This window comes from Melospiza melodia, chromosome 9 (assembly GCF_035770615.1).
Source record: "Melospiza melodia melodia isolate bMelMel2 chromosome 9, bMelMel2.pri, whole genome shotgun sequence".
Classification (NCBI taxonomy): Eukaryota; Metazoa; Chordata; class Aves; order Passeriformes; family Passerellidae; genus Melospiza; species Melospiza melodia.
This window is the reverse complement of record NC_086202.1, coordinates 28,649,788-28,677,778: the sequence shown is the minus strand read 5'-3', so window position 1 is coordinate 28,677,778 and position 27,991 is coordinate 28,649,788. Positions and strand designations below refer to the sequence as shown.

Sequence of the window (27,991 nt, the reverse complement as noted above, 5' to 3'; positions counted from 1 at the left end):
CCTGTATTCCTGCTCAGAGCGGTCAGTCTTTAATGCATGAGTCAGCCTGGGGAAGGAACCACAGCAAGCAGCTATAACAACAGTAGCTTCTCCAAAGCCTTGTGAATCCACGGACAAGGCTTTACTCTACGTTAGATGTGGTAAGTGGGCAAATTGCTAACCAAAAAGCAAAAGTTTTTGAGGTTCAGCTGTTGTAAGGGGCAAGAGGATCGATGCAACCCCTAGCTAGAAACTGTCCAAATGAGTTTAGACTGGACATGAACATGCTACAAAATTTCTGAAGCAGACCTGTCTGTGCCTATTAGAGTGAGCCACTTGCAAGTTCTCCAGTGACACTGGATGCCATCTAAATCAGTGACTTGGGGCTCTGTTTATGTGTGAGAGAGCGCTGGGTTTTTTCAGACTGAAGTCACTGGGCTGGTGGTTCAGCCTCTCCTGCTCTTGCTGTCATGGGGTGTTTTTTAGCCTGGAGAAAAGGAGGCTTGGGAAAGACCTCATTGCTCTGACGTGCTGAAAGGAGGATGTAGCCAGGTGGGGATCAGCCCCTTCTCCAACCAGCAATAGGATGAGAGAACATAAACTGTGCCAGGGCCGATCCAGGTTCAGTATCAGGAGGGATTTCTACACTGAAATGATGGTTAAGCACTGGAACCCTGGGCTGACCAGGGATGTGTTAGAGCTGCCATCCATGGCAGTGCTCAAAAAATGACTGGATGTGGCACTTAGTGCTGTGGTTGACATGGTGTTGTTTGGTCAAAGCTTGGACTCAGCTGTGGATGTCTTTTCCAGCCTTAATGATTTCATGATTCCAAGGTGGGATTGCATGGACTGAAACATACTGCTAGGAATCTGCCATTTGCTGTCTTGCTTGAATCTGTGATGCACAGACCTTTTCATCCTCTGTTTCTGACCCAGGAATTCTGTGGGTTAAAGGAAACCAGTGCACAATAGGTGCACTTGGCAGAAGAGGAGTGTTCTCCTTGCCTTATACATATTTTTGGCCTGTTGTACTGGGAAGTGTAATGAGCATCCCTTGTGAAATAAGGATAACACCATCTGTCCAAGGCTCAAATGCTGTACAGAAACTCTTTCTGCCTTGTTCAAATGTTGAATTAATGTTTCTGAATATTGTCAGCAGTTGTGAGGAGCTATTCATGCTAATGACCATGGTGCTCCTGCATGACTCTAGCTTTGCTAGCAGGATACACCTGATGCCTGATTTGTGCTCTGCAAGACTGTTAAAATGCCATGGCCATGTTGGGTCAGGAGTGTTATTTGTGACAAGTTTCTGGAGTCTTCCTCAAATAGGGAAAAAGCCACAGACAGTGGCAATCAGAAGTAAATCCTGATGCTCACAAAATGGTAGAGGAGCTCTGCAGGGCCTTGTGCATGACCTGCTGTGTGGATATGTGGCATTAGAAGTGTCATGTGAGAATAAGGAACATTCCTTGTCCTGTTTTCAGGTCAGGGATGTAACACACCTTTACCTACTGAACATTTGGTTTTCTGGTTTTTCTAGTTGTTCCATTACTTGTTATAATGATTATTGGACAAGCTGGAATACTTCATATTGAAGTAGATTTCAAGGGTTTTGAAGATAGGTCTTGTTGCATAAGGTAGTTGGTGGAGGCTGTATGTCAGAGTTGAAAGCTCCTCTAGGTTCAGCTATTACCCTGAGATTTGGAACCATCCCAGATGCTGACCCTGCACAACTCTGCCTCTGGACCAGCACAGGAGCACAGCAAAGACACTTGGGCTGCAAACCTACTGTAAAACAGCATTCTGAGCCTTTCTTCTGTCAGTCTTTGCCATAAGATCTTCAACTAGAGAGCCCAAAATCCAAAGAAAGTTTAACACAGGTACAGTTAAACATTTATGTCTGGTTTACAGTAAAGTTACAGAGGAATTCCCAAGTTGTTTCAGTGAAAACACATTTTTTTTTGTTTGTACTTTCTTGGTAAGGAAGCTCCAATAACCAGTAAACAGACAATGGTTTCCAGTTCTCTTCACAGTCACTGGGGATATGATTCACATGAACTTGGAGAGAGCATCACATTGCAGTGGCAGGACACACTGGCTGTGTTTACATTGTAGTTGTCAGATCAAGCAGGCTTTCAGCCAATTTATTGATTGTAAGCTGTCCAAGCTCTTTGCAAATGCAGTGAGCTTCCCAGACCTTGGGACAGAGGGTCCAGCACAGCACAGTGTTTATGCTGCAGAATAAAAGGACTGACAGCTCAGAAGCAGAGCAAGCATGAGCAAGGGGAGGACAGGAATAGGCAGGAAGCCACGGTGTGGAAGCCAGGATTTCTGAGTGGCAGAACAATGCCCCACACCTGCCCAGCACAGGCTGTTTCCTACATTGTCACACGTGAGCCACTGCAGAGGCTCTGGGAACGTGTCTGCACAGCAAACCATGGTAAGGAAAAGAGCTGAGCCTGAAAGCTGCAGCCCGTTGCTGAGCTTGCTTCTCTTCTTGAAAGCTCAGATGGCAAAAGTGTGCTGCCAACAGCAGGAGATAAGCTTTTCTTGATTAATGCTTCTCTTTTGATGCAGAAACCCACTTCCACTCTAATTTTTCAGGAATTGGTTATTTGGTTATGATTGAGTGCTTTTGTGGGCCTGGGTGTGGATGCAAATCTTGTCTGTCATTGCTGAGTAACTCTGCTTGTGTCTGCACTAAATGCAGACTAAGGGTGTTTACAGTGGACAAATCTATATTTAGACAAGCCCTGGGTGTCAGCTTGACATAAGCTTAAAATAACCTTCCCCTATTGTGGGATCTTGCTTTCCCTTTGGTCTCTGCACTCACCAAGTTTGTCTTGGCAATCAAAATTAAAGGATGTGGGGTTTTTTTGAGAGCTTTTTACAGACATTTGGAGTGATTAATTGTGAACTATTTCAGCATGTGCTGTATTGCCAACAGATCAATGCATGAACATAACCAGAAAAACTGAGTGTAATTTGGGATGCTGGTCTCAGCCTGTGAGGACCCAACACTAGGCTAAGGGCAGCATTAGAAATAATGCTACATCTGAAGTAGCAAGACTGCATTATGCAGAAAAAAACCTGAGAGCCTTTGCATTGAAAAGAGATAGCAATGAAATGAATTTAGGTTTCTGGCTGTTTCATACTGCTGCTATTATCCTCTCCATTTAATTGACAGAAAATGAAAGCCTTCCTTGATACTTTAGTATGGTTAAATAAGAGAGGGAAAAGCTTACTCAGGTCTATTAAATGAACTTAGTACTCGAGCAAGATGAAAAGAGCATGTCTGTACTCTGCAGAGTGTCACAGGAATGCATTGTGCTGCTTCCTGCCCTGGTAAATGTGTGCCATTAAACTTCAGTACCCTCTCTTGGCAAGAACAGACGAATTTTCCACAGGGAATGAGCAAACACTGCTTCTGAGGAGCCGTCTCGAGGACTGATGCTCTACCTGGTGACCACCTCAACAGAAACACTTGCCTTTGATTCGTTGAGGTTGCAAACCTGGGCCAAACAGATTACTTCAGCTCCAGAGCAAAAAGATGGCAAAGTCTTTTTTTGTACAGTCTTTGCAAAGAGTAAAAGCCACCCATGGGGGGAGAACTGAGGATTTCTGGAGCACCTGACTGTCAGAGCAGTGAATGGTTTGAGTCCCACTGGAGCAGCAGCGTGTGATGTTGGTAACAGCCCCCTCCTTGCCATGTGCCAGCAGGGAGAGCCTGCAGAAAATTCTGTGCAGAACAAACGAGTCATTATTTTCCTCTAGGACGTTCTTTAATGCCTTTCAGCCACCTCACCGTGCCCTCTGCCACAGCTCTGATTACTGCAGCCTTCACTGGAGTTTGGGACATTTGGGATTTGCCTTGTTCCTGATCACAATGCTTTTCAGCAGTGCTAAGGACCTGTTGTCTATTTTCTGTCCATCCACTGCTGAAAGTGAAAATATGTTTAACCGTTTTAGATCATATTCTTCCATAGAGGTGGTCATTCTAGCCCATTAAAGCATGGAGCTAGAAATAGAATTTAGAAAGGAGATTTGATATTCCAGATTAAGAACAAAAATGCAGAAATAGCATAAACCAGTCTGCCCCCCTCTAGTTAAACAAGCCCTTTATGTGCCCTAAATACAGTAGCTCAGAAAGGACAGTGATGGGTGCAAAGGATAAGTTACTGAGTTGTTTTCTGAAAAAGTGATTTATTTATGTATTGTGATTTCTTTAATATCCTGGTATTTTCACTGTCATCTGATTCTCTAATGTAACCACACATGCTCATCTATACAAGATTTGCTGCTGTAAGAGACAGCTCTGACTTTTGCCTTTCTCTGTAAGGAATATTCTGATCTCTAAAGAAAATGGAACCTTTTTACTAAAACAGTGAATGCTTTCTTGAACTCTCCCAGTGTGATAATGCACCACCCTAAATGGGGATTAGCTTTACTGTGAGGGGCATGTAACAGGATCAGGAAAGGGAAGTTGGGGTTGAACAGCACAAACTTTGTATCTCAGTAGAAATAGCATTTGTGGTTTGTACTGGCATTTATCTTTGTGAATTTATGGCAAACCTGAAGGTCATGAGGGACCTCTGCCATAATAAAAATATCCTGCTAGATATTTCCTGGAAGAAAACAGAACTGATAAATCCCTTTGCTTAGAGATACAGGGCTAAATTTATTTCCATTTTACATTCTGAGCAGATGTGGTTCATGCTGTCAGCACTTACTTGTCGTTACATGGTGCACTTTTATATTTTAGTTGAAGTCTATGTGATTTTTAAAATAGCTTTAAAATAAATAATAAATAAAATAATGTTCTAAATATGGAAAACTTCATTATTTGCCAAACTCAAATAGTCCCTTTATCAGTTTAGGGGATGCAAATATATGCAACAGATTTAGAAGATTATGTTGCGTAAATATTGTCACGATTCTCTAGTTTGTTACAAAGAACTTTTACTAAGAAACTGTACCTGAGACATCTTCAAAGAACACTCCTTGCAGCTGCACTGGTTGGTTGTGTTGTGTAGCAAGAGCATTGAAGTGATAAGGAAGTTAAAATTACTTTGATTAAATGGCTTTTCCCTCATTTGGTAATACCCTCATGAGGACATACAGGTGATGTCCTTGTTACCTACATGGGTGGTGTAAGAACCTGAAAAGCCCCTTACCCATTCAGTCATGTAAAAGTAAAGAAACAGCACAGAAATTATAGACTACAGTTTTTTAAAGCTAGATGGCTGCTGCTTTTCTTTTGTTACAAGCTTTGCAGGTTTGCATGTGGTGTTTGTTTTGCATATATGTAGACTTGTAACATGGGAAATTGATTTACAAAGCAGCAAATGAATCATAGGTTGGTTTGGATTGGAAGGAACCTTGTAAATCATCTAGTTCCAGCTCCGCTGCTATGGGCATGGACACCTTCCACCACACCAGGCTTTTCAGGGCTCCATCCAGCCTGGCCTTGAACACTTCCAGGGATGAGCATCCACAACTTCCCAGGGCAACCTGTGCCGGGGCCTCACCGCCCTCACAGTAAAGGCTTTTTCCCTCTTATCTATTTATTATAGATATTATTTATTCCCCTCTTTCAGTTTTAAGTCATTCCCCCTTGTCTTGTCCCCACATGCTCCTGTACAAAATCCCTGTCCATCTCTCCTGTGTGCTGCTGGCCGGTTTGTCAGACGTGGTTACACTGGGGACACAATCTGAGCACACAATTCAGGCCTTGTCCATGTTAGAGGGGCTCTGCAGAGGATGATGGTGTGGAAACCTTGGATTTAGTGTTATCAGTGACAGCCAGACTGTGGGAGGGACAATTCTGCCACTGTATCTGCATCTTCCCAGACAAAGTAGGCAATATTCCCTGTCAGCGTAGCTGTGATGGCACCAGGGAGCTTTGTGGTACTTTATTGGCATCTCCTGGGTAATCTATGTTCTTTGCAGCTGAAACAGTCTTGTCGCCTTTCACACAGATCTGAGAGAAGGTGTAGTGACCCTGCTTGAAGTGGTCAAATAGCACTTGAGAAACCTCACGCTTCTCACCTCCCACATGAAGGGTTAATTTATAACTTCGGAAGCGTTGTCTGCTGCGGCTGCTGGAGATAAATGAGTGTCCTTTAGACTCTGTGAGTGCATCAATATTTAATGTGCCTGCTTAAATTAAACTCCAGTCAAACTACTGATTATTCTCCTCACCTTGCTCCCCCTTCAATCATTAATGGACATTTTCCACAAGCAAGTTAACAAAACACCTACAGTGGCCTTTGCACATGCTGGCCTTACCCTTTCACTGCAGACCCTGTCCTCCCATGCTGATTGCATAAGGACTGAAAAGATAGAAAAGGATGCTCCCCAGCCTGGACCACAATTTAAAGGAGAATAGTTGATCAAATGTTTAGAATTAGGTTATGTTTTGAGATTTTCCTGCGCTGTAGAATCTGGACCTTCTTTAAAATCAAACAAGCAAAAAAACAAACAGAAAAACCCCAACCAAAACCCCCCAGACCTTCTGCCTCTTGACCCAGGGTGATAATCCTTTTGATCAGATTTAGAGTGTGCAGCACTAGCTACATTCCTTGCTGGGAAGGACCCCTTCCAAGCCGGCTGTTTGAATACCCTCTAATTTTCCTCTCTGTACCTCCAGGAGCTGCTGCTAGAGCACTGGCTGTGAAGTAGAGAACATTCCTCGATCATCTGTTCGCTGGTACAGCTGTGAGTGACCCAGAACAGCACATCCTGCAACCATGGTGTACCAAAAATCAGGTAAAATTTAACTAGCTGCTGCTCTCATCCCTGGTCATGCTACACAAGTACCTTTATCCTTTGGAATCTTACACCCCACAGGCTGAGGGGAAAAGTGGCTTGTAGAAATTATTCAGTGTTTTACTTTATTTTCTATTTTAAATGAGGATTTAAGAATTCTGGTGATGTGTGGGATGAAAGTGTGGTTGTGAATGGTGCAGTTATAGCACTGTTACAATTCACTGGGCCTTGGAAGGCCGTGTAGGAAGGGTTCCTGAAGGGAAGAAATGAGAAGATTAACCAGTGATGTGAAATCTAAGCCGAATGGCAGTTGCCAAAATACTGTAGGCCAAGTGAGCAGAAACCTAGAGTTGAACAGAGCTGCATTGCTTATTATGAAACCAGGGACAAAGGAGACATGGAGGAGGGACTGTTTCCTCTAACCTTGTTTTCTGTAGCTTGTTTTCCCAGTTCAGTTCCTTGCCAGCAAGGCTGGCCTCTCAAAATTATGGTATGCACTTGACTGACATGTTCATATTAAGAACGGGTTTAATTGAAACAGGGGACTTGTCATTAGGGGGACATCCAGAGAAATTAGAGTAAGCAATTAGGGTCAATATGTATTCACTTGAAGTGCATAGTTATTCTCAAGTGGGGTTTCTTGTTCAGGTCCAAAGCTTCCTGTGATCTGAACTTGGTTTGGTTTACACCTGACTGGACTTGCTTCCTCTGCATAAGGATCCAGGGAGTGCCAATGTACTCCTGCCACTGATGTGCCTTAACTCTTTTTCATGTGCCTTAACTATTCTTGTACAGCTAAACCATTGTGAACTTGTGAATACACTAATTTTTTTCAGATGCTCATGACCAATTTTGCTAGAATGAAGTATTTAATTTTACAAGATTGTTTTTTAAGCTTCTGTATCAAGCACAGATATTTCTGTATCTGTAATGGGAACTGGAGCTTTAGATGCATTTGTTTGCAAGAAGGTTTTGTATTAAAGTGTAAGAAAGAGCACATCTTGGACAGTTAATTCAGAATTGTTGTTTCCCAGCCATCTCTTGTGTGGCTATGGGAAGATTTCACTTACCCTTTCAATTTCAGCCTGTGTCCTGAAGCCCAAGAAGCAATCAAAGTAAACAGTGGCTGTTTACTGTCTGGGCAGCTGTCTTCAGTCATTTGTTTCAGCAGCTCCAGTGCACATGTTCCCAAAATGCTGTGCTTCCCAAAGAAATCTGTGCAAGCACAAGCTAGCCTAGCTTTTCCTAATATCTGTAGCAGTTACCTGGGCATGGAATTTAAGCCTACTCACCTCTTTTATTGGTCTAATGCATATGCAGAACAGTTCATTCCTTTTGCTTCACAGCAACCTCTTACAGTTCTTGAAGTTCTATGATGTTTTCCTGTTCCTTCTGTCTAGGTTAAATGCCATTTATTTCAGTTCTCCTCCCTGGAACAGCTTTCTAGAGCTCTCGGAGTCCCTGTTCTCCTTTCTTCCCCCCCACCCCCCTTCAGCTGGCTGCCCTTTTCGACATGAGATACACAGCAGAACCCAACACCAGCTGGGATGTCTTAGAAGTGAGGCTTGAGTTTATGTCATTCTTCTGTCAGTCCTTCCAGCAGCAAGTATTGATTTTGATATTTACCTGAATACTGTGAGGCGTGGATCAAGAGACTTTCAAAGACATTTGAAGTTAACAAGCCTTTGTAAATATTGCATGAAGGAGTAAGTCTGGAATGCAAGACTGAAAAGGAGAATGGTGCCGGAACTGCAGAGGCTGTGAACATCTGAGGTTGCATCAGAATTTCAGGTCTAGGAATACTTCAGCTCTCAAAATTTCACTCAGCTCAGGGAATGTTTATCTTTCCACCTGCAGTGTGTGGTTACCTGAGCTCTAATTGGGTAGAGGCAGCAGCAGAGCTGTCACCCTGAGCACGCCCGAGGTGGGGGCTGATACTCGCTGGGTGTTCAGCAGCTTCTGCGGCAGCCTTTGCAGCCTGGAGGGTGAGCATCGCAGGTGCTGAACTTGCCGGCCGCCCTGCCGCCCGTGTGACAGCGCTGGACGTGCCACGCACACGGACCCGGCCCGGGGCTCCCATGAGGCGGCCCCTGAAGGCAGTGGGTGCGCTGACACACGAGTGAGTTGTCTCTCCCCGGAGCGGACAGGCTGGGGTAGCAGTGCCGCATGTGCGCTGCCTGCATCGCTGTCTGCAGCGCAACTTTGCGGGTTTTGGCACGGCTGGTGCGGGAGCCAGCGCCCGTGCCCGTGCTGCGGCCGCTCCGCCGCCCCGGGGACCCGCACGGTGCCGGGGGAGCGCGGCCTGCGGCTGCCTTGGGGCGAGGAGCGGGGGTGGCGCTGGGGGTCCCCGTGCCCCGGGCTGCTGACAATGGGGGCAGCGCTGCGGACGGGCACCCGGCGGGCAGGGACCCCGCGGTGAGCGCCGCTCCCGGGGCTCGGGGGCGGCTCCCGCACGGCCCCGGGCTGGGGGCGACCCTCGGCCCGCCTGTGCCCGCGGGACAGGGGGTGGAGCGGGGCAGGGCAGCGTTGGGCGGCGGAGGTGAGCCCGAGCCCGAGCCCGAGCCGAGCGGCCCCGCCTGCCCGGAGGGGCGGGGGTCGGGGCGGTCCCCCCGCGCCGGGGCTGCGGGCGGAGGCGGCCCCGGCCCCCGGCAGCTCCTCCCCCGCCCGAGTTACAACCGGTTCGTGCCGGCCGCGGCCCGCCCGCCGCGATGCGGGGCTACCCCGGCTCCCCGGGGGCGGCTCCGGGCCCCCGCCCCACGGGCCGCCCTCCGGCAGGTAACGGGGCCGGGACCCGCGATTCGGGCGGGGGGACAGCGGGGCGGGGGCGGGGGCGGACGGACGGACGGACGGACAGACCCCCCCCGCAGGGGCCGCTGCCCCCGGTTTGGCCCGGCCCGGCCCGGCCCCGCTCTGCGGCGGGAGCTGCCCCGGGAGCTGGGGCGGGGGGCGGCTCTGCGCGGTCTGGGGGAGCGGCTCCAGGAGCCGGAGCGGATCGTGCCGCCGGCCCGGGGCGAGCGCATCCCTTGCGGTGCCCATAGACGAGCACCCCTCGGTGTGGCTGCGGTGCCTCCTGGTGTGCCCTGTTTATCTGATGGGCACTGGGCGGTGTGCGACATCGGCACCTGCCGCGGGCACATGGCAGCGGGTGCCCATCGCCATCGGTGTTTGTGTGCCCACTGCGGGAGCCCACCGACCCCTGAGTGCCCATTGCGGGCTCCCCGTGTCACCCCGGCGGCTGCCCCGGAGCAGGGCACTGTGGCTCGGCCGCGTTGCCATCGGCACGGCCAGGGCGACCTTCAGTCCCCTCCCGGAGCGCTTCAGTCCCGGCTCGGTGAGCGCTCCCCGTGGGGACCGGCCCGCAGCTGGAAGGCGTCAATGTGTAACGCGGGGCTGTGGGCTGGCCCCGAGGGCGTGGGGAGAGGCGAGGCGAGCAGGGGGCTATAAGAGGCCGTGCATCCCCACGGAGATCCTGCCAAGGGTGCGCACGGACCGGGCGAGCGGATGCTGAAGGGAAGCCTCGCAGGTTGGGATGCGTGAGGCGTCGCGCATCGTGCTCTCGGTTTGCAGAGCACATCTCTGGTAAATCATGTTGGCTCGTGGTTTCTAGCAGCGCTGGCTCATATCTGCCCGCATGGATGCGTGCTAGTGACCGACAGGCACTAAAGTTTTTCATTCGGGGGGTTTCCATCCGCTCTGGAGCAGGGAGGCTCTGGGAACAGGTAGGACTGGTTCTGCTGAGCTGACAGATTTGTACAAAGCTGACTGGTTTATGTGCTGCCCCACTGATGCTTCTTCATGTAAACTAATTTTGCACTATAGAAAAACATTATTTTGTTTTCGTTCTGGTGTTTTGTTTTGTTTAAAATTTCACACTTCCGTCATCCATGTGAAACAGGAGGAAACATTGATATTGACAACTCTCTTATTCAACTGACAGAAGGGCAAGTAGAGAAATGTGACAAATAGGCAGATCTGAATATTGAGAACTAGAAGGGAAATACATATATGTGTTCAGTGTCACACAGGAAGCTACTGTACTATAGAATACCAGTTAAAGTCAGATATCGTGGAAGTAGAGATGCAACTTGCAGTGAATTTAATACAATGCTTGTGCTGTTTTGTCACTACACGTGCAGGTGTTGGATATGATGAGCATGTTAAAAGCACCTATGATGCAGCAGTCTCATGCTCTAGGTGTTACTTTCAAGCTAAGGGTAGCAGAAATTTCAGATGATAATTGCAAGGACTTGCCTGAAAAATAAACAGAAATTTACGAGAAGTCTGATTCAGCTTATAACGAGGGATGTTACTTTTCTGGCTGGTACCGTCTTGCTTCGTAGCAGAGCCTTGCAAAACTCGAGGAGCCCAGTGTTAATCACGCAGTGTGTGTGCTGACATCAGCTCTCTCTGCAGCCATGTGCTGCTCACAGAAAGCACCACACTTCCCTGGGCTCTGGCTGCGCAAAGAACGAACTGGAAACAATCACACTGCTACTGTCTTTCTCAAGATTCCCTTTGCCACAGATTAATACAAGTTGCTGTGCTGAGGGCTAATGTTTCAGTGGTGCTCATGTTCTTTTTTTGTGCTCATCTGTCATCTTTAAGCCAAATTCTAAGATTTATAGGAAGGGAGTTCAGTGTTGTGATAATGGTGCTCAGAGCAAAGCAAATAGTTGCAGCCAGACACTTCTCTCTTTCCACATTGAAGCTGTTGTTCAGTTTGTTCTCTAGAGTTTCTTTTTGTTGTGGTTGGTAAAGGCTTTCATCGAGCAGCTCTCTTCCTCTGATTCTTATTCGCAGTGAGTACAACTCACTGAAAAGCTTTTTCTCACCAAATTTCAAGTTACTGTTCAATTCTTTATGCTTCATGTCTCTTTTTCAGTATTTTTAATTTAATTTGGTTTCCTGGAGCCTGAAGCAGTATCCCTAGGCTTAGTGAACAGAAGGGTTTGTGAAACTGTTCCCACCTGAATCCTGAATCTTGAACAGTTGTTTATCTGTTACCAGGATTACACAAGTGTCTTCCTGGTTGGTTCTGAGAAAAAAACCCACAACTATTGACTCCCCTCACTTCCCTCTGTGTGGGCTTCTGTGTCTTCATTTTTTAGTGCCCACATTTATCTTTACAGTTTGCGTCCTCTTTCTACACAGACAGAAAACAGTGAAAGGCACTTTGGATCCCTCCCAGGTGGATGCACAGGTTTGGTGTCCATGCAAATGAAGGTTTAATTCTCACTGTCAGTTCTTTTCCCTGCTACCAAGCTATTACAGTACAACCTTCCCTTTCGGAGAAGCATTAAATAATGTGCCAATGGAAAGTTGATATCCATGGTCCCAGCAGTGGCTTTGTTGTGCAGGGCATCCTTAACTATGATAGCAGAGGGCTCTGGGGAACAGGCTCCTCGTGCAGCTCCCTGCTCTCTCCCCCTCTTTTCAGGGGAGTTAGGAAATACCTCAGTTTAGGTATCAGGCACACAGCAGGGTGAGGTGAAGGAATAACCTGCAAAAACAGGAGGAGAAGGGAAGGGAAAGCCAGGACATTCAAAAATGACCCTGGGATTTTATAGATCTGTTATACCCCAGAGGATGATTTCTGGGGAAATTATGTTTGTTTTTGTTTTTTTTTTTTTTTTTTTTTTTTTACTTTTTGCCCAACAGTTGTGGACTATAAATGGCTTGGAGCATTCAGAGAATAGAGATGGTTGATACCTAAAATTTTGTTATTTAACTAAAAGATGCAAAAGAGATCTATGATGCAAAATAGGAGTTGTCAGCATGTAGAAAGTTAGCACTTTTACTGCTGTAAATTGGGTACAGTTGGTTAAATTCAGTTATACTCTGCAGCATTGCAACAGATGACAAACTAATCCAGAGGTTTTTAGTCTTTCTATTAGAGGAGACTACGTGACCTAAGACTGCAAAAACTTTTTTCCTCTCCTGCCCAGTCCTTGCTTCCTTCCCATGAAATATTTAGAATAGCAGAACTGAACTCAAGAGTTGTCTTTGTGCTAAATTTTAGGGCACCAATATAATGGAAATCAAGGTAACAGCTAAAATGTGTTTGTTTTCTAAAGTTTATTTTTAAATAAATATGAGTTGGGGCTATTCACTGTCTACCTCCATTATTGTAGGGTTTTTCTGAAAACTTCCTTGCTTTGTCTCATTGTCTGCTTTTAAAGCTGTTACTTATTTCCACTATGTTTTCCTCTAGGCAGGGACAAAACAAGCCAAGTGAAAATTACTTAATTCATGGACAGATGCATGGGTCAGCTCTTGGGGACTGTTTTCAGATAAATATTTTGTGTGGAAATGCAGAGATCCCTTTTTGTGTAAAAGGCATTGTTATAGGAAAGTGCCTATGACTTCTGGCTATCCCAGCTGCCACCCTTGCATCTCACAGGATCAAGGGACACTCACCAGGCATTGGAGTGAGTCAGAATTTACATTTATTAGCTGAAACAAATAAGTTTGTAGCATTTGTAACTGGGAATGGTGTATCTTCAAGGACAGTCAGTATATTAAAATTGTAAATCACTCCCAAAGGACCCAGGATGTCGAAATGTATTTCACATTAGTGGGCGATGTTTTTGTTATTTGAGGGCTCAAGGCTGCTGTCGGATGTTAATTAATTGCAGGAGATCAGTACTTCTCCACTGAGATAACTTGTTTGCTTTTGAAGTTCCTCTAGGAAGATTTTAAAAAGAAGAAATTTCATGTGAAGCCTCCATTTTTTCAGAGCTGTGTTAACTGTTGCAGTGATATGTTGGCTGAAAACTTGCTTTGTTGTCTTTTTGCAGGTGGTTGTCACATGAAGGTACATTTATAGGAAGCTGACAGATTTTTGCCATCATCTGTGAGTATTTACCCTCAAAGTCACATCTAAGTGCATTTGCAAACTAGAACTGGCCTTTTTCATGTCTCTATACAATTCCTCAAAATTTTATACTATAGAGCTTTTTTTAAGTTTTCCATGCAAATTCTTAAAAATTGCCCGAGAAAAGGGTGTGAGGGTCTCAAATGGGAATTCTGTTATTGTCTGCTTGTTTTCCCCTTTGCTTTCATACAGCAGTAATTTTTTTTTCCATTTCCTCTGGGTTCCTAAGTCAAAAAGGCAGTGCAATGCATTTACTTTTCTGCTTTGTCTCTTGGGAGTCTCCCAGAGCAGAGCTGTTACTGCAGCAGTCTTAATGCTTGAGCTGCAGTGTGGAGGTGGTCCTTGAGAATATTCCATGAAGAAAACAGGGTGAGATCTTACCTCTTTCTATCTTCCAGGGTGAAGGAAATAAAACTATTGAGAATTACATATCTGGTTAGTGGCAGAGCCAGGAGCAGAGCATGTGTTTTGTATTCATCAAATTTTATTCATCAGATTGCTCCCTGTAGGGAGGGAGGGCAGGCTGGCTGTGTGCACAGGGAGATTTCAGAGCAATGTAGCCTGGAAAACCTCTACATTTGCCAGGTTTTAGAAGTACTGATCCCTACATTCACACTCTAGTCTTGAGAAGATGTGAGGGTGGTGGGTTATTTTAAGCCATAGATACACAGGTGATGGGTTGGGCCATGCCCAGGAGCAAGGTGGTGCTTCTTGAGTCCAGGCAGTGAGTGCCACTTTGGGGAAGGCTGATGTGTGCAGAGGGCAGACACTTTTACAGGTTATAGCAGATTTTTGTATGCATGTTTGTTGCTGTCATGCAGCCACACCTGTACACAGTCTTAGAGCTCACTTCACTAATATACTCAAAGTGATTTTTGGATGCAGCTCTCTGCACATCGCTTTGTTGACAGAACAGAGTACCTAACTATTACTACTGCCAAAGTGTCAGTCTTCCCCTTGATCTGCCCCTCTCAGAGTGCACTATCTGGTGGCAAACACCTTAATAAATGGAAAGATACTGCGCTGAGAGTGGAACTGAGTATAGATTTTTTTCCTCCTTTTTTAATATTCATGGCTTTAACAGCAGGTGACCATGGGCTCTTCTGCTGAACCATGGCAGATATGAATGCCTGAAGTTTTCAGAGAGCTTATTTAGCACTCAGCAAATGAAATGCTTCTCTTTCATGCAGCTCTGGTGTATGTCCAACTCTATGTATGATGCTTTAGGTGCTGCTGTTCTGTTACCCAGCAGTTCCAATTTCCCCTGCCGTGTGCTGCACTGTTTCATGCAGTGTGGCATTTCCAGCTCCCACAGCCTGTGTGCTGCAGCTGCTCCTGCAGGATGGCTGAACCAGCCCCTGGCTGAACCTGCCGCCTCTGCACAGCTGCCCTGTGCTCAGGCAGGTGTCTGACCCTGCTCCCTCTGGGTTTTGTCTGCACAGGTGCTGCCCTGCCTCTGCCCCCAGCTGCCAGGATGGCGTTTCGGAAGCCGCCGGACGGAGGCTGGGGCTGGGTGATCGTGGTGGTTTCCTTCTTCGCCCAGTTCCTGTGCTACGGGTCACCGCTGGCGGTGGGAGTGCTGTACCTGGAGTGGCTGGATGCCTTTGGAGAGGGGAAAGGCAAGACTGCTTGGGTTGGATCGCTAGCCAATGGAATTGGATTGCTTGCCAGTAAGTGCAGAAGCAGTAGCTGTCCTAAATTGAAATGTCTCCAATCGATGCTTTCGTCTGTGTGTGTGTGCTCTTGGAATCGTATCAAAGACAGCTGCAAATGAGGGTGCTGCGTTTTTCTTTTAGTTTTATATTACATTTATAGTTTCCTTTATACTTACATTTATGCATAAGCCAGAGGAATATAATGTTAAAAGAGCAAGAAAAATATTCCCTTTATTCAAATACAATCATTTTGAATTTTCTAAACTAGAAAAGTCACACTCTATAAGCTGAACAGTAATTTTGTTGATGCATTTTTTTTAATGAGACTTTAAGACTAACATTTATATTATTGTCTTAAAATCAGAGCAAGCTGTTAGTCCAAAATGGTTCAAGTGCTTTATGAAAAAAGTCAATGAATGAGTTACTAATTTTTCAGCTCTAGCAGCAAACCTACCAGTGAGGGTGGGTGAGGGCCCCTTTTCATTCTTTATTTGAGAAAAAATTCCCTTTGAAGGCTGGAAAGTTATGGGTAACAGTAGCATTAAATGAAGCAACTTTCCTAGAAACTTTTCTGTAGTAAGACATTGTCACTTGGAGAGTAACAGCAGAATTTTAGGGAAATAAAACCCCACCTTGACAATTCCTAGGTTGTTGTTTTAAGATCAGGCACGGGTATTTACTGGGTCATATCACTAACTTCTGTTTTTCAAAGATTTACCATGGGAACTATTATCTATTTGCTGGATCTGGAAAAAATTTCTAGTCAGCAGGGGAGCTGCTACAGGCAAAAGCAATAATGTGGTTTAATGGACAAAATGCAGCTCAGGATCCTGAGGAAAATCTCCTCAAAAGAACATTGATGTTCCAATAGCAATACAGACCTGAATAAAGAGCACTGCTTTGTATGGCCCCAGAACTGATCAAGTACTGGTGTCACTCCTGTGTTAGGGTTTTTTTGCCACCAGGCAGAAGAGAAATGGGCAAAGGCAGGTGGATCACTGAGCACAAAAAGACTCTATTTAGTCTGAGGGTGTTATTGGATAAAGGACTGGAGATTGCTCTTCCATCTTCCTTTTTTAATTTTCCTGTGTCATGGGTATTAACTCCTGCTATTCATCAAGACCTCAAAATACTTGAGTGAAAGAGTGAAGTGGGGGAAAATAATGATAAACAAGGTAATTGCTGAAGGAAAAACTAGGCAGAAGGAAATTCAAGAGAACACCCTTTTAGGAGACCAGAGGTCTCTGTTAAGAGCCGCAGTCCCCTTTCCCTTATGTCAACATTGTGCTTGTTTCCAGATGTTAGTGCCCTCTGACTTGCTGCTGTGGGCAATTCTCAGCACTGTGCTTTGTAGCTGGCTGGTTTTTGGCTGGGGTAGAGTTCATTTTCTTCTCAGTGGCTGTGTTTTGGAAATGTGCTGGATGCAGGGTTGATAATGTAGAGATGTTTTTCTTACTGGTGAGCAGGGCTAACAGAGCCAAGGTCGTTCCTGCTGTTCCTGCTGCCAGTCTGGTGAGGACACTGGGGGTGCACAGGAGGTCAGGAAGAGAAACACCCAGGACAGGTGACCCCAAGTGACCACAGGGATGTTCTATGCCATGTGACATCATGCTCAGTAAATAAACTGGGGGGAGATGGAGGAAAGGGGGGATCTTCTGAGAGATGGCATTTGTCTTCCCGAGTCACCATCACATGTGATGGGGCCCTGCTGCCCTGGAGATGGCTGAACTTGCCCTGCCATGGGGAGCAGTGAAGGAATTCCTTGGTTTGCTTTGCCTGCATGCAAAGTGTGCTTTGCTTTCCCTATTAAACTGCCTTTGTGTCAGCCCAGGAGTTTTCCAGCTTTTACCTTTCTGAGTCTCTTCTTTCCTGCTGGTGGGGGAGTGAGATTGTGGCTGCGTGGGCCTGGTTGTGGTAGAGGTTAAACCATGACAGCAGCTATAATAATGATGAATAATACAAATCAATGATGAGTAATTCAAATCAAAGGTGCTCTTGTGACTGATTTTGGTATGGAATGAATAAATGTAGGTTTGACAGGTTAGGAGGAGTGCTGTCTGTCCATGTGATTTTATTCTTTCAGTTTGGCATTCAGAAGCTTAATAATCATTCCTACCCTTTATGCCTTCAAAAGAAAGTGCAGGGAGGGTCCTTTAATTACATCGATGTTATCAGAGTTGACTGAAAACAAAGTCTATGTTCCCAGCTTTACCTAAAATGGAAGTTCCCACTGCTTGTCAAGCTGGGTTCTGACCCTAATGATAAATCTACTGAATTTCCTCCTTAAAAGTATGCAATTTTATGGTACAAGTCGTTTAGTTTTAGTTTTCAGCTGATGAATAGTGTTAACTTCAAGTGGTATATTTTGAAGTGCCCCTTGATTAGTGTGATGGATGTCTAGAAAATGTCATCAAATTACTTCTAAATTTTCTTTAAAGCCTGTAACTTGATACAGTCTTTTTGCCAATACTCCCACACTTTTAATTAAGGCTCTACTGGAGAGCCATTTAGACTCTTCTGTGGGCTTTATTCAACTTAACATCACCTTTCTGAAGCTGTAGATACCAGACTGGAAAAGGAATGACAATTATGGTAGATTAGCAGCCACAGCCAGGAAATAAATCAGAGTCCATTTTCTTAGGAAGACCTTTCTCATTGATAGCACTGGCAATGACATTCACCAGCTTCTCTAACAGAGAAAGTTGGGACCAGTGACTCTGCTGTATTAGTACTGTAATTTCACCAAACTCAAGAAGATATATATATCTGGCACAGAAAAAGGTTCTCTGTCTTCTCCCCTTCCTTCTGCTCGTGTAATCTTGTAATCTGAAATTTCTTTTCAAGCAGCTGATGCTGCAAAGCAAACTTTCATGTTTGCTGCATTGGTATCCTTTCTAAAATGTTTACTTCTGACTTCTGTGAGAGCTAAACTTAGACTGGAGACATAGAAACCCAGAACAGCACCTTGTTTATTTGGATCCATTTCCTGGGCACCTGGTGTTCGATTTCTGTCCTTTTGCTCGCAGCACAGACGGTGCTGCTGGGGCCAGTGTCCAGCCTGAGCTGGAGAAGGGAATGGGGCTGGGATCCTGTGGGCTCCTCCTCGCAGGATGGCTTGGGTTGTGACTTTCTGTGAGGAAACCTTGCAGAGCAGTGCAGGAAATGTGCCTAGAGGAGTGACAGACAAGCATCAGTGCTGCTGTGGGAGGCAGAGGTGAGAGCTGCCCTGCAGAGTTAGTGTTATGACAGTGGTCAGGCTATGGCAGATGGGACACAGGGCTCCAGGGCTTGTTCGACAGGAAGAAATTGAAAAAGCTTAGTAGGTTTCCCTTACTAAAACAGGCCAGAGGAGGATATTTATATATATTCTTGAACATCATGTGCTTCTTCTGCACCAAATGTTCTTAATTTTGCATCCATTTGGAGCCTGAAATTAAATTTAATCCATGTTCCACTTGTTAAAAGCAAAACAAAGACCTTGGCGCCTGTAATTGGCACCACAGCTGTTTATAGTAAGGGTTGACTTCACAGTCCTTGGCATAGGAAGAGACATCAATGTCTCCGTTCCTACTTCCCTTCTTTAATGGAGGGAGAGCAAAGGGAGGATTCTCTCTTGAAAGGCACGCCTTGATAATTTGATGGGGTGTTTCTGCTGATCTGAGGCATGCAGTGATAGGTGTTTAAAAAGCTTAATTTTGTGTTTTCAAGCAACAATTTTACTACTCTATAACTTTTACTACCCCATGACATCCATTATACCACTCTATTTTGCAGCATCTACATATTTTTGAACACAAACCTCATACAGCCATAGCCCCCACTGTAAAGTATGGATGCTGTAAATAACTTATGCATAGGGGAGAAGGGTGTCCCCAAGATTCCTCTGAAAAAAAGCCCAGTTCATATAACAACATTTTTCTAGAAAGGAAATGTCTTTCCAATCAGTTGGGAGTGGGTTACTGCCCAGTGTAAAAGGCTTTTTTTCAGATCTATACTCATATCCAAAGTACAGGCATTTGGAGAATATTATATTTATTATAACCAGGTTGTAGAAATGCACTTAATATGCAGAACATTTTCTTGTATTCTGTCCAGTGGATTTTAATGCAGTCTGTGACCATTTTTTCTACTCTACAGTTTCAACAGGCTCGGACAGATGCCCAGGTAGGGTGGGTCAGATTAATGCCGACGATAAGAAAAGGAACTCAGTTGTCCAATACAGTTTGTTTAGCAAAATGTTTTGTGTATGAGGTGAAGGAAGGAGGATCCTTGAGATTAGTGAGTGGAGTGGAGGGAGAGAATGTTGTTTTGCAGGGTTTTTTTTTTTTTGCTTTATGTGAAAATATTGAGGAAGAAAGCTCAATATTTTGAGCTTGTTACTTCTGGATGTCCATTAAAAAAACCAACTTTGTGCTTGTCAGGAGGTCAGCACATTTCTGCAGGTTTAAGTTCCTAAGTGCAGCAGTTGCCTTGTTTTCATGTCTCAGGAAGGACTCACAGACACATCCTGGTCTCATTGAGGGTAAAGTACTTAATTCAAAATAATTTTAATAAAAATACTAATGTACAAATGATCCCTCCTAGGCGTTCTTCCTCTTTGGTCCCCCTGTATGAAGATCTCCTGTGAAAACCAATCTTCCTTCTGCTTCCCATTTTGTTGACTGCTCCCCTGATAATTGTGCTGCTGACTGCGAGCTGTGACAGGTTGTGTGCAGAAGAGCAGTGTCTGTTCCTGTGCTGTCTCTCTTCCTAGAGTTAGCTGTCATTCCAGTAAACTGTGCTGCTATCTCTTTTTGATTGAGTTTGGTCTAGTTTTAAGATACATCATTTGGAAAGGAAAAAGCCCTAGGGATTTTATTTGTAAAAGAGGTAAATATTTATCAATGTCATAAGATATTGTACTAGTTCCAGTGCTAACCCCTGGAGCTGCTGGCAAACTGAACAAAATGCTGGCTTAAAAGCTATTTTTCATGCTTACTATTGAGGATTGCCACTGGGATTTTTTTATGTTGTTCATATTATGGTGAGAGTCAGCTAATGAAAACCCTTATGCTGCCTGAAGATCTGTTTCCTATGTGGCTGTATGCATCCTGCATTCTTCAGAATGCCCACTTTGAGCAAAATCCACAGGGCAGGTCTCAGTCCCACTCTGTGAAAGTTGGATCTTTACTAGAATTTACTGCCTTGAACCCATTGTGGTTCAAATATTTGTAAAGAATGACAAGTTTGTGTACAGTCAATTCTTGTGCAAATACTGTGGTGATAACTGAAGGTGCTGTGCCTGGTGGAAAAGAAGATGCCAGTGCTATGGGAAACAGGGAAGGGGAAGCAATGCAAGGAGGCAGGAAAGGACAAAGATGCTGGCTTTGATGCAGCATTTGAAAATCCAGGGGATTTTCTTTTGTGACTGATTTTCTAGCAGTGTGATGAGTGTGAAAGTTGTGCCTAGTGTGAATGGGAAGATGGAGCTGTTCTCTGCTCAACTTGGGGACCTAAAATAATTTTTTTAATGTTTACAGTGGCGCTCCTTCTTATAAACAGGGCTGTTGCTGAGTTGCCAGATGTCTTGCTGTGCGAGATGGCAGATTAATGCTGAGCTCTCTGGAGCAGGTTCTTCACTTTTGTGCAGGTTGTTTTCCATGTCAGAGTGAAAAGATGTCTTTGTGCTCTTTGTTCTCCTTTGGGATTAGATTTTGTAAGCAGAGAGGCTGGAAGAGCATCTCCTTGGGCCTTGTCAGGGATGCTTTTGTTCATGCTCCAGTGGAGATGTCCTTGTCAGGTTATGAAGCCACATCCTTCAGCTCTGTGTCTTGTTCTGGCTTGGGGTCAGAGGGTCCAGTTTCACCTGGGATGCTCTAGCAGGGGTCAGTGATGTCTGTACCAGCACCACCACCCCAGACTGGACAGGGACCTTCTGAGAGTAGCTGTGTCCAAATATAGAGAGCAGGTGGAAGGGAAGTGCTGTTTGTTTTAGCAAGGTAGTAGGTCAGAAATAAAGAATAGAAAGAGTGCAAATTCCTCTGCTTAATTGTATTATGTTCACACTACTTTATTTTCTTTTAGTGTAGAAGAATTCTTTATACAATACAGAGTCAATCCTTTGTTCTTTTTTAAATCCCGTGGTTTTAGGAAACATACCAATCTTAATTTGCCAGTTCTAGTAATTAATTCTAAGAATCAGCAATGCTCTTAGCCTTTGTTCTCAGCATGTTACCCTGCCCAGGTTATGCTGGCCAGCTTTCGTTCCCACAGTGTGCTGACTCTTGAGAAGCAGTAAGTGCTTAGATCTTCCTTTTTCATTGCTTCCAAAATCCAATTAATCCTTTCTTTCCTGGAATATTTTCTTGATTCCTCTGTAACTCTGGTTGCCTGGATAAGCCCCAGCTCAGACTCAGCCCCCTTTATGTTCCCTGGGCAGATAGCTCTAATGTAGGGCAAAAGTTCTGGCCTGCCTTGTCTGTGAGGATCATTTCACCTGCTGACAAATCCCTGCTCCTGCCTGCCTGAACTGCTTGTCCCATGGCTGGCAACCACAGGAAAACCTTTCCTGCATTCCCAGCTGCTCTCTTCTGTCTACAAACCTAGGCAAGCACCATCCCCAGGCTCCAAGTGTTTACCTCGTATCACCTTTCTGGGCTCACCTCCCATCTGCTGGGAATCTGTCCCGTGACTCAGGGAGCACTAACCTTGGCAAATGGCAGACTCCAAAATTGCTGCTTGTGCAGATTGAATCGACCATGGCGTGTGTGTGTGCATCCCTTCACATGAGGTGCAGATGTTGTAAGGTGGTTTTGTTTGTTTGTGTTAAATGATGGCATTCATCTGTGCATCTAACTTCTAATCTCAAAGTTGCTGAGTTTAGAAATGAGGCTAACATCTGAGTTTATGTGTGAAGGTTTGAGTTTCAGATAAATTGTCTTTGCAAGCCAAGTCCCTTGCTGGTTGATTCTTTATGCAGGGCACCAAACTTGCACGCTACTTAAGACTAAAAGGTGTATTCCAGGTCACACAGCTGAGAATAAATGCTTGTTCTACAACTTCTGTGAGGAGAGAACTGGCTGAATGGAGGCAGGGTGTGAATTCTGCCTCACTTTTGTTCTTGCTTTGAAGAGCTGAGAGCTAAGAACTGAGAAGTATTGGGGAGTGAACTTGAATGTTGTTATGGCTGCTCCCCATAAGTGACTTTTATTTTCTGTAATTTCACAGGAGGAGCAGAGATAGGTAGTAACAGGTTCTGTTTAATTCCCTCAAAAATCAGGGAAGAATGGTGCTTATCCTTGCCTGGGATGCCAGCAGAGATTCCCTCTGTGTAAGCACCAGGTGGCATTCTTGCTGTGACCATGATGCCCAGTGACTGCCTTTCCTTTCCAGTTTCATACATCACATACCAAGATGAATACAGATACTGTGTTTCTGAAACACAGGTTTTGTGCTCTGGCAAAAAATACCTGCTTGCTTAAGGCCTGGCTGATGGTCTGCCTTGGTTTTGTGTTTCAAGATGAAGATTCTTTTCAGAAACTTTGTGCACCTAAGTTCTGTGGTGACAGTCCACAGTGACAGTCCAATTTTGGATCTCCCTATGTGTAAGGAATGTTTCCCTTGCTCTTTCCCTCCCAGCCCAATGACCCTTTCATGGCCTTGATGTTCGGTTTCTCCTTGAGAAAAATTTTGCTAGCCTGACCATGAATATTTTTATAACTGCTTTAGAGAACCCTGTGAAAATGAGTACTCTGAATTGTTATCTAATATAATTATACATGTAAATAGTTATCATAAGAAACATTTCCACAGATTGATATTTTTTTAGAAGTTCTTCCTGGTGCTGGTGTTTACTTGGAATGCTTTTTCCTGTTTTTTTCCTCTAGGTCCTGTCTGCAGTATATGTGTATCATCTTTTGGAGCAAGACCTGTAGCTATCTTCAGTGGCTTTATGGTGGCTGGGGGCCTCATGATGAGCAGTTTTGCACCTAACATATACTTCCTCTATGTTTCATATGGGATAGTTGTTGGTAAGAAACACCTTCCCTTCATTTAGTCTTCATTATTTTGAGTGTTGGTTTATGAATATGAAATGGGAAAATGATTCACGGAGACAATGGTAGACAAAGGAATACTTCATTTTTGGGCAGGGAGGGATGTTGCATGGGCAGGCTGTTACCATGATAAAAACATGGTAACAGCCTGTTCCAGAAATACCTTCCCTTCATTTTGAGAATTAGTGTTCATTATTTTGAGTGATGGTTAATGAATATGAAATGGGAAACTGATTCATAGAGGCAGTGGTAGTCTGGGACTTTATTTATCAAGGAATGCTTTACTTTTGGGCAGGCTGTTACCATGAAAAAAGATAAAAACAATGTAAATGTTCATGAGGGTTTAAAAACAGTTTATCCTCTGTTGACACAATTGTTAGAGATGGAGAAGCTGAGGTTTTACCGAAGGGCTGGAATCGAACAAGTCTTCTGCTGGCATGAAATGCCAATCTTAAGGGAATAATATCTCTTCTGGAATTCTGTCACATACTCATTCTAATTTGATAAATTAGGGATCATTAGGGAGCAGTGCTGCTCTGCCCAGAACTGGATTGAGCACAAAATGCTGCGCTGGAGGCACGAGAGCAGGTGGTGACCTGCCCTCTGTGCTGCCGTGGGTGGCTGATCAAGTTAACTGTGTCAGGCACTTGGGCACCTCTGTGGCCAGCAGGGCACCGTGCCACGGGCAGGCAGCTCCGCCCAGCCCTGGGCTCAGAGCCCTGGGGCCCTTCCACAGAGCACAGGGCTCAGCTGGAGCTCCTCAAGGCCAGCCTGCCGCACCCTGCTCAGCAGCAGGGATGGGGAGGTGGGACAGTGCTGAGCAGGGTTAAAGGTACCTCAGTACCCAGGGCACACCATGGCATCACCTGGGGGATAACAAAGGGCATCCATTCCTAGAGGATGCAGCATGTTTTATATCTCCCTCCTTTTATGCAGGTCTTGGATGTGGCCTTTTGTACACTGCAACAGTCACCATCACGTGCCAGTATTTTGACAAACGCAGAGGCCTCGCACTTGGGCTGATTTCAACAGGTAGGACTTCAATTGTCATTCTCTCCAGCTTGTCAGCTCTGATGCAGCCATCCTTACCCTGGCAATAAAAACCAGAAGATTATGTTTTTCTCAGTAACTTAAGAAAGTTACTACTTTCTTAAATAAAAATATCAGTAGCAATGAAGGGAAAAACTGAGGCTTCAGATACAATAGTAACTACACTTGCAAGTTTATGTATGGGCCATCAATATAGATGAGGAAAGGATATTCACTGAAAACAGACTCAGGTAGCTTGGGCTGTGTGCCCCAGATCTTAAGGGGAAACATTCCATAGATCCTCTTTTTCCTCTTTGTTCTTACCCAGGATCAGAGGTGAGAAAGAGATTGGAGATGCAGGATACAAATGCTGCATCACCACTACCTCACATTAGCTGTACCTCTACAGTTTTTAGTGGCCCGAGTAGGAATGGTTACAGATGGCTCCTGTGCCATGCCTTGCTTTCTGTGTGCCATGGGGCGCCTGCTCTGACCTCTTTGCTCGAGCAGCTGTCAGTGAGGAGACACAGGATCAGTGTAGTCAGTGGTGTGAGATACTAATACCACATCCACACAAGCTGAGTGAAGAGGAGCTTCTAGAGAAATGTTCCTTGGGATCATTTCCAGTGGCTTTGTTTTGCATTCCAGGTGGGTTGCCTTAAAGCCTGATCTTATTGTGCCCTGGTTAATTTCAGAACCTGGAAGGCAAAACAAGCATAGATTTTGTAATTGATTTTTCCTCTGTTTAGCACCAGACAGTCTTCAGCAAATAATTTTAAAGTTGGTCATATAAATTGACTTGAAAACCAATGTTCTGTGTCTGTGAGAGGACACCCACTAGTTAAAATGGATATGTCCTCACTTCAACAAAGAGCCTTTTCTTTAAATTACTGGGATTGCATTAAATGCTTGTGCTCCTAGTAATTTCTCGCTCTTCAGTGTTTTCTTCTGAATGGCCACATGTGCATACCTAGTCCTGTAGAGCTTCAGAAATGCCTTTGGGATAAACTTCCACCTGGCAAACCCTGCCCCTAAATACCAGGCAGTCAAGGGCTGCTTCTAGGAGGGGTCTTGGCGAACTCCTGGTCCATTTCTGCCTGGGAGGAGAAAGGGAAAAATGTTGGAGTGGGAAATTCTAACTGCGCTAACTCAAAATGGTACCTGAAGGGATACATGTATATGAGAGCAGGGCAGAAGAGTGGCTTAACAGTTCTTTGAAGTTTTTAATCAGATATAGTATTGATCCTACTTGTTTATGAAGCGTCTGCTAGTGTTATTTGTCACAAAGTGTTCAGATATTTTGGGAGATTTTTTTTGTGCTGTTGCTACTCAACAAAGGAACTGTAACATCAGGAGGAATGATGATTTACTGGTTCATTAAACTTGGGAGAGAGGAGCACAAATGAATTACCATTCCTGTGGCACTGTATTCATAGCTGCTGAATTGTGGAATTTTGTTAGAGTTGAGGAATGGTCTTGGTTCTTCAGTTTAAACCAAACTTATTTTTCTTTTATAGGCTCAAGTGTTGGACTCTTTATATATGCAGCACTGCAAAGAGAGCTTATTGAGCTGTATGGACTGGATGGGTGTCTGCTAATAGTTGGTGCCCTGTCTCTAAATATATTAGCCTGTGGCAGCCTAATGAGACCTTTGGAATCATCCAGTTCTCCTCCACCAGAGAAAATGTTTGTAGACAAAGTCCCAGATCAATATTTTGTTTACCATGAAAAGGAAAAGACTGTAGAAGAAAACATTAGCATCCTTGAAAAGGGCTATATTGATGAAAAATCTGTGAACAATGTGCCTGACTGCAAACAGGATAGCATTTTGAATAAGAACACATTGAGCTCAATAAACGTAAATGAGAAAGACACTTACAAAAAGAAGGTTGTAGAACAGACAAACTTCTGCAAGCAACTCGCCAAGAGGAAGTGGCAGCTCTATTTGACCTACTGGAAGGAGACCATGGTTCTTTTCAAGAACAAAGTATTTTCAGCTCTCTTTGTTGCCATCTTGCTCTTTGATATTGGTGGATTTCCCCCTTCTCTGCTCATGGAAGATGTAGCAAGAAGTGCAAACATTAGTGAAGATGACTATTACATGCCCCTTATTTCCATTATTGGCATTATGACGACTGTTGGCAAACTTATTTTAGGAATACTGGCAGATTTTAAGTGGGTTAACACTTTATATCTCTATGTAACTACCTTAATAATGACAGGAGTGGCCTTGTTTGCAATTCCATTCGCCAAAAGTTACCTTACATTAGCGATGCTTTCTGGGATTTTGGGTTTTCTGACTGGGAACTGGTCAATTTTTCCATATGTAACAACAAAGACTGTGGGGATTGAGAAACTGACTCATGCCTATGGGATATTGATGTTCTTTGCTGGACTTGGGAACAGCCTCGGACCACCAATTGTAGGTAAGGGCAAGGTGTGGATATAAACTGAACATGAGCTTGTCACAACCAGACAGAATTTTGCATGTCTAATAGTAATGGAAAGATGAAATCAAAATCTGCAACAAAAAATAAAAGCTGTTTAGCTGATTATGTTCATGATTTGTCTTTGGGAGAAAACACATTCCATGTCTAAGAGGTCAAACAGCATTTTAGATTCAACCTATGTAATTTAAATTTTATTTTGTTGTTTGAGTGGTTTTTAATTGTTGTTTTTCTATGTTGCCAGTGCTGTGTTGCATTTCACTGATGAGCTTCTCTCTTATTCCACTCCCAGGCTGGTTTTACGACTGGACGCAGGAGTACAACACTGCTTTCTACTTCAGTGGCTTTTGTGTCCTGCTGGGGGGATTTCTCCTGCTCTTGGCAGCACTGCCCTGCTGGAATGCCTGCACCAATCAGAGCTCCAAGCTGCCTCCAAATACTTACTCCTACAAAGTTGCATCTAACGCTTAGGTGACAACTGGAAAACACTTTGCGCCTTTTTATATTATATAGCAAAGTATTTTAGTAATTTTCCACTTATTTATGAAGCCCACAAATCCTCTTTCCACTAGAAAAATTCCATTGTTGCTTGTTGTTCAGTTTCTTTTTCTTCTTCTATTTCTTTTTTTTTTTTAATGTTATTTTTAAAAACAGTCTTATTTTGTGTACTATGCACCATGTTTTCAGCCTTTGTCTACTGTAATTTCCTTTCACCCTGTAAAGGGGGTGTTCCTGCTGTATTATCAGCTGTACTTTTTTTAAGGGGGGTTGGTATGGAGGGGTGAACACTTCAAAGCAAAAATGAAGGCCTGTTCTTTATAAGAGAAGGCTGGCATTTCTGCCTCCTTCCATAGGTCTCCAAGTTGCACAATTAGGCTTTACAAAACAAGAATTTGCCTTATTAAAATGTAATACTGTGGCAAGGTGCTTTTAACTTCATGCTTAGATTAACTTTTTTGTCTTTTTAAAGTTTCTCCAATTTATGATTAAGTGCCAATTGTGGGAGGGAGAAGAGGGGAAACAATCAACCTTGTGTTGTAAAACTGAAATGAACATTATGACGAAAGTAAAGATTCTTATTACCACTGCGACTAAGAACCATGTTTATAAATACTGCACATTTTGTGAAGCCTGTTTATAAAACTGTTGAACCAAAACCTTTTAAAACCAAGGAATAAATGTGATTGTTGAAACCGTGAAAGGAAA

At 44.4% G+C, this 27,991-nt stretch overlaps 2 protein-coding genes across 5 annotated transcripts; one reads left to right on the top strand and one right to left on the bottom strand.

Moving 5' to 3' along the window:
* The first annotated feature begins 4 nt into the window (after positions 1-4).
* Positions 5-27,991, top strand: SLC16A9 (solute carrier family 16 member 9). 4 transcript variants are annotated; one of them, XM_063164021.1, is made up of 8 exons: positions 5-140; positions 6,629-6,747; positions 13,545-13,600; positions 15,064-15,291; positions 23,142-23,285; positions 24,246-24,341; positions 25,856-26,764; positions 27,078-27,991. In XM_063164021.1, the coding sequence occupies exons 4-8, from the start codon at positions 15,096-15,098 to the stop codon at positions 27,254-27,256; spliced, it is 1,524 nt and encodes a 507-aa protein (XP_063020091.1). In that variant the 5' UTR covers positions 5-140; positions 6,629-6,747; positions 13,545-13,600; positions 15,064-15,095; the 3' UTR covers positions 27,257-27,991. The 4 variants fall into 4 exon arrangements, with proteins under 4 accessions (XP_063020091.1, XP_063020090.1, XP_063020089.1 ...); XM_063164020.1 differs by lacking the exons at positions 5-140; positions 6,629-6,747 and adding an exon at positions 10,209-10,326; XM_063164019.1 differs by lacking the exons at positions 5-140; positions 6,629-6,747 and adding an exon at positions 10,215-10,466.
* LOC134422269 (basic proline-rich protein-like) lies at positions 8,623-9,783 on the bottom strand. The gene has a single exon (XM_063164260.1). The coding sequence runs from the start codon at positions 9,781-9,783 to the stop codon at positions 8,623-8,625; it is 1,161 nt and encodes a 386-aa protein (XP_063020330.1).